The following is a 14,986-nucleotide window of genomic DNA, read 5'->3' as shown; positions in this document are numbered from 1 at the left end:
CCCTAAGGTTAAGCAGTTTGCCTCATCTTTACCCTTTGGGGGACTGTATGGAAAGAACTGTGCAGTGACTTAGGAAGAGTAAGGAGGTCAGGGATGGGGGAGTGGGGAAGGGGTGGTGTCCATGGTCAGCCAGACCAAATCCACGTTCAGAGAAAGACAGCCTCAGTGGATAGAGTGTTAGGGCTGGAGTCAGGAAGACCTTGATCTCAGATACTGTGTGACCCTGGCAAGCCACTTAACTTGTATTTGCCTTAGTTTACTCAGTTATAAAATGGGGATAATAATACACCTAATTGTAAAGGTCGAGTGATATAATGTTTGTAAAGGGCCTAGCACAGTGCTTATTCTACTACATAAGTAGATGCTGAATAAATGCTTATTCCCTTCTCCTGTCTGTCTCAATGGTGACATTTGTGCTTGCCATTTAAGGATGGGCAGAAATTGCAATATCTCAAAAGAATCCTAAGTGAAGCTATTAATTGCTCCACCTGCTTCTGGTATTTGAAACTTTAAGAACAGGGTTGGACCTCTTAACTTTTTGCTCCCCAAGCCTATTTGCTTTCAGAATTGTCTTTGTGCAAAAGAAACAAAAATTGCACTTAAGAGATTAAGTATAGGGGGCAGCAGCTAGGTGGCTTGGTGTGGAGGGAGAGCCAGACCTAGAGACAGGATGCCCTGAGTTTAAATTTGACCTCAGTCACTTCCTAGTTATGTGACCCTGGGCAAGTCACTTAACCTTAATTCCTAGCCCTTACTGCTCTTCTGCCTTGGAATCAACACACAGTATTGATTCTAAGATGGAAGGATTTCAAAACCAAAACCAGAGAATCATCGAGCATAGAGAAATAACCAGGTTGTCTTTTGGATGAAAATAAGCGAATGATGAATGAAATTCAAAGAATAAGGCTGTCTTGGGACAGGACACTTTCTGCTGGAAGTTATTATTAGCTTTTTTAGGTTTTGTCTAGAAGAATTAGTCATGAGTATGTTTAATGAAATGATGAAAAAGTCAAAATTCCAATAAATGATGAGAAAAAAGATTGTATTTTTCTTTTCTCTCCTTCAAACATACATACAGGTTTTTGATGCTACCAATACCACAAAAGAGAGAAGATCCATGGTCCTTGACTTTGCAAAAGAAAATGACTTTAAGGTGAGCCCAAACCTCTCATCCTCTGGCCTAGAAGAGTATTTTTGATCCAGAGCATTGAGGCAATAAAGCCTTGTTGATAGTCAGGTCCAGACCCAGCTCTGCCTTGGTTTTTTGTTAATCTACCCATGCCTCAGTTTCCCTATGTGGCCATTTATCAGAATCCTCCTTGAATCAATATTTCTGTGCGGTCTCTATGGAAATGTTCACCCCGTGAGTGTTGCAAGAGAGGAGAGTGGGATGGAAGAAGGTAAACCCCTTAGTCCTTGACTTTCTTCCAAGCCCCACTCAATCACCTTCCCCCACCCATTTTTATGCACTTTTCCATGTCTATGTTTCGTTACAATGTACCACAAGGACAGGGATGGCATAATCAATATTTGTTGATTGCTTGGTGGCATCCCTGATGGTTAAATCACATTCTGTTTTTCTGTCTGATCACCAGGTGTTTTTTGTTGAGTCTGTGTGTGATGACCCTTCTGTGGTTGCCTCCAACATTATGGTAAGTCCAGGATTCTTTGGCTTTCCAAGTGGGGCATGTGTAGGAAGGGCCAGCACCACACTCAGTTTCCAAAAGAAGCTTTCTGAGGAAAGCCTGTGTGCAGAAAGTGGCTCAAAGGAGCTGGATAGCACCCTGGGGCCGTGGTATGGAGGGGAAGGGTCCAAACCAGCAAGTTGACTCAGGGTTTGTAGGCAGGATTCATGTCTCAGGCAGGTGATCTGTGAACTTTAGGTGCCTGCCAGGCACTGTGATCAGTGGATCAGGCCAAAGTTAGACTTCGGTCTTTCCTAAGTTGGAAATGCAACATTTCTGTGTATTAAATCTCCCCACTTACAGCTCCGGGGTAGAATACTTACTGTCCTTAGAACACTCTACTCAGTGATTTCAAGGCCCACGTTTCTCAAAGTGTGGCCCATTCTTCTTGGAAGAGTTTGGGATTCGTTTTGAGTAGAAGAAAAGAGAGATTCCCACATATTTGGAATCGATGGCTAGAATTTAAAAGCCATCTTTGAAGATATTTGCCTTAAATCATGTAGCCTGTTTTGTAAGATAGCACATGTGTAACCTATATCAAATTGCTTACTGGCTCAAGGAAGGGAGAGAATTTGGAATCTAAAATGTTAGAAAAGCGAATGTTAAAAGTTGTTTTACGTGTAATTGGGAAAAAATAAAATATTATTGAATGTCAGATAGCAAGATTTCCCCACCAAATCCAAATTTAAAAAATCAGAATTTGATATCTATGTGTTGTTTGAGGGATTAGAATAGGATTGATAACAGAGTTTATCTGCAGATGGAGTTCCTGGCCTGGAGTCAGGGAGGCCTGAGTTCAAATTGGGCCTCAGATACTTCTTAGCTTTGTGACCCTGGGCAAGTCACTAAATGCTGCTTGCCTCAATTTCAAAGTATTTTCATAACTATAATTTCCATGCAATTTGTTTCTTTTTAAATCCAATTAAAAACATTTCTGTGAAGATAAAAACATTATTCTGAGAGTTTCCTTTATATGGTCCATTCAAAGCTTGCCATGACACAAAGATTGGAAACCCCTATCCTAGAGGAACACCTGGGGGTAGATTGTTAGAGAAAAGGAAGAGCGCAAACCATAGGAAGGGAGTCTGTGTTGCAGTAATCTATATCAAGAGTTTCACTGAATTTCTGTGTTCTTGCCCCCTGAAGTTCCATCTGGGAATATAGCCAGTTTCAGGACCAGTTTCAGTAACGAGTCCTCTTTTTGCTATTCATTGATAAATTCGGGATTTCTTCTCCACTTCACCAAATCATTCAGTTACTCAGTTTTCAACATATGTTTGCATGTAATAAAAAAGTGTTACTCTTACACACTTTGGTTTCTCTATCTTTCTGAAAGATAGAGACGAGACATACCATTCACTGAGTTAGTGAGCTCCTGGGTGAGTTAGCAGCTCCCTCTACCAAGGCAAGCGACTCCCTTTTCTGCAGTTTACTATCTTAGAGAGTTGCCTGGGTGACTCACCCAGGATCCTATAGCCAGAATGTGTCAGAGTCAAGACTTGAACCCAGGTCTTAGTACAGTGCCTGGCATATTTTAGATACTAATTAAATAAATGCCTTTTTAATTGACTTTCTGGCTCCAAGATGAGTTCCTCATCTATTATGTTAGGCTGCTAAATTTAGTATTGAAATAGCTGCATGATCCTAAAATGTCAGAAAACAGTTGTGAAAAATTGTTTCTACATTCAACTGAAAAAATTAATTAGCTAGTTAGTTTTTAAGAAGATGAAATAGCCATATAAATTAGATATATTCGTGGTGCTCTTGGGCAGGTAGGCCATCCTGAAGTCAGGAAAACTGATTTTTCTCAGTTTAAATCTGGCTACAGACACTTCTTAGCCCCGTGACCCTGAGCAAGTCACTTAACCCTGTTGCTGCAGTTTCTTCATCTGTAAAATAAACTGGGGAAGGAAATAGCAAACCACTCCAATATCTTTGCCAAGAAAATCCCAAACAGGGTAACAAAGAGCTGGACACAACCAAAATGATAGACGAGTATGGTGCTCTTAATGAAAGTACCAGCTAGCCAAGGTGTGAGACATTTGGAAAATGGAGGAATAAGAGGAAAACTGGGTCAAATTTTGAGGAGTTTCTTTTACTTTCCTTTGGCATCCTCTGAAGTTGTTTGAAGAGAAATAAATCCTTTGGTTACTCTACTCTTATTTTTGCCATTTATTGCAAAGTTACTGGTCAGGTTCCTCTCTTTTCTCCTTTATCTTGCTTCAGTGGAAAAAAAAGTCAGAAGGAAGTGGGCAGATGAGCAAGGGGGCTTGATGACCCACAAACTGGGTGTTCATTGTCAGAATAATTGAGAGTGAACACTGGGCTTTGTTTGTGGGATGGGAGGAGAGTTGGACTCAGAGGAGAGGTTGCCTCCTGCATTACCACCTCCCATTTATTAGCACTGAGCACATAGTAGGCACAGAGTACATACTTAGACCCTCTGGTGACTTAGTCATCGAGTCAGTAATCATACAGTAAGGTAACAGAGATGTGGTCCATGATCATTCCTGAATCTCTCTGGATTCCTTTTCCTCTCTTAAGTAAGAAGATGTACTCTCTAGCCATCCGTCCTTACTCACACATACCCTTGGTGCCCTCACCCTTTTTACATTCAGTTTCTGACTCTACCCAAATTTATTTCAGCATTGGGTATTAGGATAATCTTTTTTATCCCCAGGCCTTCTGCGCTTTGCCCTATTGAAAGCCCCAAATCCTGATTAATCTGAACTGAAAGCTTTTCTGTATGACTCATCAGCTGCCTTTTTGTGTTGTGGCAGGAAGTTAAACTCTCCAGCCCTGATTACAAAGATTGCAGCTCAGCAGAAGCCATGGAAGACTTCATGAAGAGAATCAACTGCTATCAAGCCACCTACCAGCCTCTTGACCCAGATAACGATGATAGGTAACCTAAGGAAATTGTCGATCTCCCTGAATAGGCTATGTTGTGATATTTATTGAGTAACAAAGTATTAACTTCTAGGTGCTTTTATACTGTTGGAAGAAAGACATTCTTTTTTTTTTTCCAGATTTAAATAGTTTATTTTTTTAGAAAAATTTTCCATGGTTACATGATTTATGTTCTTACTTTCCCCTTCACCCCGCCCCATATCCAACTCACATTTCCACTGGTTTTAACCTGTGTGATCAGTCAAGACTTATTTACATATTATTGATATTTGCATTGGTATGGTCCTTTCGAGTCTACATTCCCAACCATGCCTGCATCAACCGAAGTGTTCAAGTGGTTGTTTTTCTTTTGTGTTTCCTCTCCTGTAGTTCTTCCTCTGAATGTGGGTAGCATTCTTTTCCATAAATCCCTCAGAATTGTCCTGGGTCATTGCACTGCTGCTAGTACAGAAGTCCATTACATTCTATTGTACCACAGTGTATCAGTCTCTGTGTACAATGTTCTTCTGGCTCTGCTCCTTTCACTCTGCATCAATTCCTGGAGGTCTTTCCAGTTCGCATGGAATTCCTCCAGCTTATTATTCCTTTGAGCACAATAGTATTCCATCACTAGCATATACCAAAATTTGTTCAGCCATTCCCCAACTGAAGGGCATCCCTTCGTTTTCCAGTTTTTTGCCACCACAATAAGCGCAGATATAAATATTTTTGTGCAAGTCTGTTTATCTCTGATCTCTTTGGGGTACAAACTCAGCAATGCTATGGCTGGATCGAAGGGCAGGCAATCTTTTAGAGCTCTTTGGGCATAGTTCCAAATTGCCAGCCAGAATGGTTGGATCAGTTCACAACTCCACCAGCAATGCATTAAAGTCCCAATTTGGCCACATCCACTCCAGCATTCATTACTTTCCCCTTCTGTCATTTTAGCCAATCTGCTAGGTAGATCTTAACATGATCTGATGGCCTGTTATTATTGACTTAATTATTGGGGCAGCCACATGGTAGATAGAGGGCTAGGCTTAGAGTCAGGGAGACATGAGTTCAAATCCAGTCTCAGACATTTACTAGCTATGTGATCCTGGGCAAGTCACTTAAGCTCAGTTTATCCTCATCTGTAAACAAACTGGAGAAGGAAATGCCAAAACACTCCAGTATCTTTGCAAGAAAATCCCAAAAGGACTCACAAAGAGTTGGGCACAACTGAAATTATTATTATCATCAAAATAATTATTAATAATAATTATTAAATGATTATTGTTAATTGTAAGATTTTAGGGCACATCCTATAATTCTTTGGAAGAGTTTTGTTAATATTATCCTTTTTTATGCACAGTATTTTTGCAAGGCACGTGTAGTCTGGATAGTCTTCCATGTTAAGACAGAATCATCAAAAGACCCAAATGATAAAGCCAAAGATGCTATTTCTAAGACCATTGTTCTTGATATAAAATTCAATTTTATTTCTCAAAAAATCTATTTAAGATTCCAAAAACAGTCTGTTATAAATCTTCTGGCTTAAAGGACTTTGTAAGTACTGGCTCCTTATAACTTTTAGGATCGAATTCTATCTCTCCTTTTTGGTTTTTAAACTCTTTTGCAACCTGCCTCCTTTTCCAGGCTTTAGTGTATAATTACTCTGTTTCTGTAGCCTCATCACCCAACACAGTGGTTGGCCTTTTTGTTGTTCAATTGTTTCAGTATAACTCTGTGGCCCTTTTTTGGGGTTTTCTTAACAAAGATACTGAATAGTTTGCCATTTCCTTCTCCCGTCCATTTTACAGATGAGGAAATGTGACAACCAGAGTTAAATGACTTACTCAGGGTCACATAGCTAATAAGTGTCTGAGACCAGATTTTAACTCATGAAGAAAAATCTTCCTGATTGGTTCATATTTCTGCCAACAATGTATCTGTGTCTCCATTTTTCCACATTCCCTCCAACATTTGTTATTTTGCTTTTTTATCATTTTAGCCTGTCTCACAGGTGTGAGATTATATACCAGAGCTGTTTTGATTTGCACTTCCTTAGTCAATAGTGATTTAGAGAATTTCTTAAATATAGTTTTATATATAGCTTTGATTTCTTCATCCAAAAACTGTCCATATCTTTTGACCATTTATCAACTGGGAAATGGCTCCTATTCTTATATTTGGCAAAGTTCTATATATTTTGGATATGAGAACTATCTAAGAAACTGTCTATAATGTTTTCAGAATTATCCATTTTACATCTCACAGTGATTTCTATTCCTTTCTTATTCATTTGTAAGTTCTCCTATCATAAATCTGACAGGTAATAAGTTCCTTGTCCTAATTTGTTTATGATATCTTCCTTTATACCTAGGTCATGTATCTATTTTGATCTTGTCTTGATAGATGGTGTAAGATAGTTATCTATATCTAGTTTCTTCTAGACTGCTTTCCAACCATTTCTTACCAAATTGTGAATTCTTGTTACAGAAACTTGGATCTTTACTTTTGTCAAACATGAAGTTATACTCTTTTACAACTGTTTGGTCATAATGTATATCATGATATATTGTAGCCTCCTGGGTAATTTATTTAGGATTTTTGCATCTATGTTCATTAATGAAATTGGCTTATAATTTTCTTTATTTTTGCTGTGCCAGTTTTAGGTATCAGCACCATATTTGTTTCATAAAAGGAATTTGACAGTACTCTTTCTTTACCAAATTTTCTAAATTTATTTAATATTGGAATTACAAGATTTTTAAGTGTTTGATAAAATTCACTTGTAAGTGCAACTGTTCCTGATGCTTCTTTCTTAAGAAGTTCATTTATGGCCTGTTCAATTTCTTTTTTTCTAAAATAGGTTTATTTAGATATTCTGTTTTCTCCTCTCTAGGCAATTTTTATTTTTGTAAGTATTCTTCCATTTCACTTACATTGTTAAAATTGTTGACATAATTAGATAGATTAACTCCTAATTGCTTTGATTTCATTTTCATTAGTGGTAAATTCAGGCTTTTAATTTTTGATGCTAGTGATTTGATTTTCTTCTCTCTTCTTTAAAACCATTTTAACTAGTGGTTTATTTATTTTGTTGGTTTTTCATAAAACCAATTCTTAGTTTTACTTATTAACTCAATGGTCCCTTTCCATCCAATTTATTCTCATCTTTAATTTTTAGAATTTTCAGATTGGGATTTATTTGGTATTTAACTGAGCGTTTTAAATTTATTCTTTTTTTAGTTTTTTTTACTGTATACCTCCATTCATTGATTTGTTCTTTCTCTATTTTTTTGAAATGAGCATTTTTTTCAGGTAGTCCAAGAATTCTTATTGCCTCTTCTCAAATGATTTTCCAAGTCATTTGGAAACATTTAAGATGTTTCATCTTCTCTCATTTTAATTTTAATTAGTTTCATTATTTCCTGCTGTCATAAATTATCAGTACTCCTTTGCCCAATTTTAATTTTTAATGAATTATTCAGTAGTTTTGGGATCTCTTTCCAATTGGTTGACCTTTCTTTCATAATTTTTTTGCATTGCTTTTATTTTTTTTCTTCTAATTTTTCCTTAACTTCTCATTTGATTTTTAAAACTTTTTTTATAAAGCTCTTCCAAGAACTCTGGGCTTGTGTCAAATTTTTTGTTTTCCCTGAAGTTTTGGAAATAGATACTTTACTTTCACTGTCTTCTGAATTTGAACATCTTTCTTCATTTCCATTGAAGTTATTTGTGGTTGAGTTCTTTCTCTTTTGTTTGGGTGAAAGTGATTTTAAAAAATGAGTAACATTTAAAAATTTTTTAATATTTAGCAACCTATTTCTTAATTTTAAATTTCATACAATTGTTCTGTATGTGGTTATAGTGTCTCTCGGTTTAGTTTGTTATTTCCTCAGCTCTCTGGGGATCTTTGATCTCTTGGTTCTTTTAATTTCTATATTACAGGATCCCCCGGATTGCTACCACTTTTAACACTCTTACCCCTGTGTAGTTTCTATATAAGCTGTAAGTTTGTTCTTATCCCTCTGTCCTTCGGGGGTTCACTCACTTGTATATATTTACTCCTCCTCTTCTTCAGCCACAGCTTGAGACAGCTTACACAGCTGCCTCCAGGCCTTGTAGTCTGTTTACTTGGTCATTAGACTACCATCCAGATCCTTTCCAACTTCTTCCCAAATTGTTTGACATTGGACAGTTGTTTTTCTCTGCCCCTTTAACTATTTTTGCCACTTTAAAATTCAAAGACTATTTTTAATTATTTGTAGGGGAATTTGTAGAGTGAGGTAATTGTCCTATTCTGTCACCTTCCCATAATACATTTATAGTAAACACTTAATAAATGCTTATTGATTGATCCTTGTACTCTTAGTTCTAGCTACCTTGGTTTAATATCACATAGGACATTATCTCTTCATGCCTTTTCCCTGGTGTCCCCCATGCCTGGAAATCACTCCCTCTGCATTTTTCCTCTTAGAAGAATCCAGTTTCCTCCTGCTGGCATTCTCTCTCTCTCTCCTTCTCCTCTTTCTCCCTCTCTCTCTGTTTATCTCTCTGTCTCTCTTTCCTTTTCTCCCTCCCTGTCTCTGTCTGTCTCTGTCAAAGATAGATAGTTACATTCATAAATAGATACTTAAAAATAAGTATCTTGAATATAACAAGTTCTTAAAAGGCAGTGATTGTTTCCTTTTTGTACATAGTACCTAGAATATGGGAACCATATTTGTTGATTGTTGTACTCTTTGAAGTGAGTGGTAATAAATGTTTTGGAGACAGGGACTTCAAGACTGATTTATGCATCTCTCCATTCCTGATCCATATACTTTGTCATCTTTCCTTTCTTCTTTTTTCTTTCCCCAAGTCCTATAACTAGGAACTGGGTGAGAAGTCAGTCTGTATTCTGCCTATTTTAAGCAGTTTCTTTGTTTGGACTTGGGTGCCCTTGGATTGATGTCTCTGCAGAATGCCAGGCTTGGACCTCTTGGATTTATAGGGATTATCCTGGCTACTATTTCAGCTAAATGAGGATTGAAAGGGAAATAGCCATTATGTGGCATGTTTGGGGTCCGAAAAGGGGGGATGGGGACTTCCTTACATGATCAAAGATACAGGACGTGTACTGTGATGGATGTGTTCTCTGCGGGGGTATCTTTAGCAGTGCTTGATCTCCATGCCTTCTCATCCTGCCTCATTTTTGCATATAAATCCCCCATAGCAATGCATGGGGAAACTTCCTCTAGTGTTTCATGGTTATAGTACTCTGACTGTCCTCTGATTCAGCTATTCCTGGGTTTCATTACATCAAACTGGCTCACTGCTACTAAAAATATGTCCCTGTGATATAAAAATCATGATTGGTCCTATGCAGCCGTCTTACTTATACCCACTCTGTGAATGTATAACCATTCCCTTTTAGTAACTGGCAATTGTAATTCTTCTGAGAGAAGTTGTTTCATGGTTCATAGCTATATAGTGTTACTCTGAGAATACAAATGTCATTTTACTCCTTCTCCAAAGAAACAGGGTATGTAATGCTGTAATAAGCACCTGGAATCCATGTTTAAAATAGCATACTTGAATTCCTTGGGATGTGTTTTGCCTGATTATACATGTATAACCCAGATCAAGTTACCTGCCAGCACCAGGAGGGAAAGAGAAAGGAGGGAGAGAAGTTTGAGCATGTAACATAGGAAAACTTGGGGGAAATTTATTACATGTGATTGATAAAAAAGCTGTCAAGGAATTTATAGCTTAATTCTTGAATTTCTTTAAGGGAGAACTCTTGTGAAAAGATTAAGGAACTTTAAATTTATTTTTAGAATTTACTTTATTTTGGTCATGAATTTGACAACACCATTGTATAGGAATGTTTCCCTATACAAAGAGGAATGAAAAAGACTGAATATGGTGCCATGAATTTGTCATTCATGGGACAGGAAGGCTAGCCTAACTGAAGCAAGATTCTCTTTGAGGGAGAAGGGAAGCAATTTATCCAAGCAAGTCAAACTACTTCATCCTTTAATGGAGAAAGTCCAGAAATGTTTACTCAAGAACCTTGGGAATAACAGTGTCCTTCAGACCACTAGGACTGCTATTAGCCCATTCCCCACGGCCATCATTGAGGGAAGAAATCATTGTGGAGAAGAAGCCAACAACTGCTGGCCAGCTGCCACCAAGGTGGATAAGCATAAGAAATCTGGGAATGGCTACACCCCTGGACCACTAGCCCTGCTTTTAGGCCATCCCTTACTGTCAGCATCTTGGGAAGCAACCCCTGTAGACGCATGGAATCCGACAACTGTTCCAAGAGATTCTATAGCCACAGTTATTGAAGACCCAGAAAAGAAAATTATTGTTACCAGAAATCCTTAGCACAGTCAGGGCTCAGCAACAGAAACATCATGATTTTTTTTTTTAAATTTTTTTTAAACCCTTGTACTTCAGTGTATTGTCTCATAGGTGGAAGATTGGTAAGGGTGGGCAATGGGGGTCAAGTGACTTGCCCAGGGTCACACAGCTGGGAAGTGGCTGAGGCCGGGTTTGAACCTAGGACCTCCTTTCTCTAGGCCTGACTCTCACTCCACTGAGCTACCCAGCTGCCCCCAACATCATGATTTTTATCAGTGGAAATGATATTAAAGTAGAAGCATTTTCATCTTTTTGTACCCTTTTTTGTACCATTTTCATCTGTTGTACCCTAAGCACTATGGAACTTTCCATCTGACTTGTAGCTGAAACATCTTATACAAAATGACCGTCTTCCATTAGCATATTAGTACCTTGAGCAGAAATCATCTATTGCTTTTGGTATACTCTGAGTACTTAACAAATGCATTATTCATTCATTCACTGTGTAAAGTTTTGTTTTTCTTACATTTAAATTCTAATCTGATAGCTCTAACATTGCATTTTTGTGTTCCTTTCTGAATCCCCCCACCTTTTAAAAATGATTCACTGATACTCTTTTCTATTTTTAAAATATCTCTAACATTAGCTCTCAGCTCTTTTCCTGTCGAGGGGAAAAAACAACTAAGTATAGCCCCACTAAACAAATTCATACATTGAAAGGGCTTTTTATAGGAGATTGAAGTGCTTTGGTATATAATCTTTCTGCCAACCATATACTTTGGTTCATTCTCCTATTGGTTGGGGTTTCGATACAGGCATCTGTCCCTGATTAAGGTGCTTGATGTTGGCCAACGATTCGTGGTAAACCGAGTCCAGGATCACATCCAGAGCAGAATTGTCTACTACCTGATGAACATCCACGTTCAGCCCCGGTCCATCTACATTTGTCGACATGGAGAGAGTGAATACAACATCCAAGGAAGGATTGGTGGAGACTCTGGCCTTTCTGTCCGGGGGAAGAAGGTAAGGGCAAAGAGCAAGGTGGGGCCTGGTTCCTCTTTAATTAAAGGAGATAATCATATAGTCTGATAGGGGTTGGTGAAATGCTGAATTTTCTTTATGCTGCATCTGCATGAGTCAGGGAAGGAATGGATTTGTGAGGCCAAGAGGCATAAATATATAAAATGTGTGTGTTGGGCATGAGCCCTGACTGGGATTCTTGTCTTTTCAGTAATCATAATGGTGAGAGGCAGCACTGGGTGATAGACTATGAAAGGAGAATTCTCTGCTTCTCAGGAAGCGAGAAAATAGTGCTATGTTCCAGCATCCAAACTCTCTGTGTTGCCTCTTGACAAATTTCAGTTCTCTACTGCCCTGGGGGAATTCCTTGAAGAGCAGAACTTGAAAGATCTTAAGATATGGACCAGCCAACTTAAAAGTACCATCCAAACAGCAGAAGCCCTCAACCTACCTTATGAACAGTGGAAGGCACTCAATGAACTCGATGCTGTAAGTATATCTATTTGGCCATTGGAATAAGAGGTCCTGGGGTTTGAAGGGCGGAGAAAGATGCCTTATTAACTTAGGTAGGCTAGAAAGAGGGGAAGTGAAGGATGCATGTGCCCATACAAGTAATTTTTAGGTATTCTAACAATGCTATTCCCAGCTTTGGCCTACAAACTTCACCTTGATAGTTTTAGCAGTGGAACCTTGCTGTGTGTGTGTGACATCTGGTTTTTTCCCAGGGAGTATGTGAAGAGATGACCTATGATGAGATCAAGGCGACTTACCCTGAGGAATATGCTCTTCGTTCTCAGGACAAATATTATTACCGCTACCCTACCGGAGAGGTATATTTCTTGGGATGTGGCTTTTGCCATCAAAATAGCTGGTTCACTTTTTTTTTTTTTAAAAAGCAAACCACCTTTCTTAGTCTGCATTCATTCCCTTATACACCAAATATTTATTGAATGCTTATACTATGTATGACACTGAAACTGGAAGTGGTTGCTGAGCCTTAGATCAGGCTCAGAGCAAAGATTGTTTTGGATATCTCTATGTGCTTTGCATTTAATAAGCCAGTCATTAGGCTGATAGGAACTTGGACCAAAGTCGTCAGGCATATGAGGCTCCAAGAGGAGATATGTTTATTCCTAATTTTGTATCCTCTGGGCGGGTGGAAAGCTTCAGTGGATGATGATTCTCCTATTTTTGAGCAAAATTGATATACAAAAGTCTAGCTGATAGAAAAAAGATGGAAAGTGATTAATCACATCATAAATATAACTTTTATAATTTGCCTCAAGATTTTGATTGAAAATTTTTTTTCCACTTAGATTTTATTTTATTTATTAGCATCTTTTATTTTTATATTGCTTGCATTTCCAAACCTGTCAATGCTCTGTATCTCAGAAGGGAGCGCTGTTAGGTGTCCCCTCATTAATGAAATTATAGGTTCTATCCTTTTTCCTCCTCTGAAGCTGGGGGGAGGAGTTGGTCTAGGTTCCTTGGGAGCAAGTTCTATGTCAGATGAGTAATCCAAATTGGGAAGAAGTCTCTGGGTATTTCCCATTTGATAGTGGAACCAAGCAAGTGCTTATATGGTGTCTAGGAGAAAATCATCCACCTCATAGCAGCCCTTCCCGGGAAACCAGAATACAGCCTATGGCCTCATTGCTGGCGAATTTTCACCTTCATTCTTAATGGAGAGAACTCCTAGCTCCAACTTTTTTAAATTTCCTTGCTTGCTGACAAGCAATGAAATTATTATTTCCCTAACTGATCCAGTATATGCATATTCTGTTTAACAGAGACTAGTCCCACCAGCCCCTTTGAATGGTGCAAAGGGCCAGCTTGGATAGCAGCCTATTGTCTTTTTTTCTCCTGAAAGTGACAGGTGGGCTTCTCCAACATGGAACAAAGAACAAAGGAAAATAGTGTCTGGTACACATCTCCTTCAGAAATTAGCCACACATCTCTCCTCAGACATTTCCTAGCTATGTGACCCTGGAAAAATCACTTGACCCCCGTTGCCTAGCCTTTGCCATTCTTCTGCTTTGGAACCAATACATAGTATTGATTCTAAGACAGAAGGTAAGGGTTTAAAAGAAAAGAAAATTGCCACAAAAAATCCTTAATGATACCAAGCAACTTGCCTTTCCTAGGAAGCCATTTTTTACTTTAATCTGGAAAGGGGTTAGTTCTTTCTCCCTTTCCCCCTTACTCTCATTTATGGGAGACAGATTTATCCTAGATTTTCAGAATTGGAGCCTCAACCTGATTCAGAATCCCTTCTGCATCAACTCCTGGCAAGTGCTCATTTATAATTTCTCCTCAAAGTACATGATTTGGTCCCCCTTTTTATAGATGCCATTGTCCCAGTGTCCTTGCCTTGGGTGAAACTTCTGGAAATATCCCTTTTATCTTGCAGTCTTATCAAGACCTAGTTCAGCGCTTGGAACCAGTGATCATGGAGTTGGAGAGACAAGAGAATGTACTGGTGATTTGCCATCAAGGTGTCATGCGTTGCCTTTTGGCCTATTTTCTAGATAAGAGTGCAGGTATTTCCTTTTTTTCCCTTATGTGTGTGGGGTGGGGTGGGAAGTGTTTGTATTCTGTTAGTCAGAATCCCAGTGTTCCAACTCCCAACCCTATGGCTCTAACTTTCCTCATGATACTGTCCCCTCAGTTCTTCTCTGTAGGAAGCTTAGTGGTGCTTATAAACTTTTTATGGAGTCTATACATTTTTTCATAACTTCACAATATAGTAATCAAACTGACAAGATAGTATGGACCCCAATAGTTTAGTGATAGCATTAAGCCACCTGTAGAGTTGTTGGAGCTTGAACTGAATCTTCAACACAATCTCTTCATTGTGAAGGTTTTCTGTGACTCTTTGGCCCTTTTCTGCTAAAGGATAGTTAGTTTTTGAGATTTCTTGTTTCGGCCAGTTGTGTATGGTGCCATGATGGGACTCCTGTCTCTTTTCCTTTCCCTAGATGAAATGCCGTATTTGAAATGTCCCCTCCACACAGTATTGAAACTGACACCTGTGGCCTATGGTAAGTGGCTTTCCA

General features: G+C 38.6%; 1 protein-coding gene across 3 annotated transcripts in view; it reads left to right on the top strand.

The window, feature by feature from the left end:
- The window catches only part of PFKFB3 (6-phosphofructo-2-kinase/fructose-2,6-biphosphatase 3), a 46,634-nt gene that overhangs the window by 20,488 nt on the left and 11,160 nt on the right, over positions 1-14,986 (top strand). For all 3 annotated transcript variants that reach the window (XM_044679749.1, XM_044679748.1, XM_044679750.1), the window contains 8 exons: positions 1,079-1,153; positions 1,596-1,652; positions 4,466-4,590; positions 11,726-11,933; positions 12,273-12,419; positions 12,656-12,760; positions 14,341-14,470; positions 14,909-14,971. In XM_044679749.1, coding sequence (XP_044535684.1) covers positions 1,079-1,153; positions 1,596-1,652; positions 4,466-4,590; positions 11,726-11,933; positions 12,273-12,419; positions 12,656-12,760; positions 14,341-14,470; positions 14,909-14,971 — 910 coding nt within the window. The remainder of the gene's footprint in view (positions 1-1,078; positions 1,154-1,595; positions 1,653-4,465; positions 4,591-11,725; positions 11,934-12,272; positions 12,420-12,655; positions 12,761-14,340; positions 14,471-14,908; positions 14,972-14,986) is intronic.

This window comes from Gracilinanus agilis, chromosome 5 (assembly GCF_016433145.1).
Source record: "Gracilinanus agilis isolate LMUSP501 chromosome 5, AgileGrace, whole genome shotgun sequence".
NCBI lineage: Eukaryota > Metazoa > Chordata > Mammalia > Didelphimorphia > Didelphidae > Gracilinanus > Gracilinanus agilis.
This window is presented reverse-complemented; position numbering and strand designations above follow the sequence as displayed.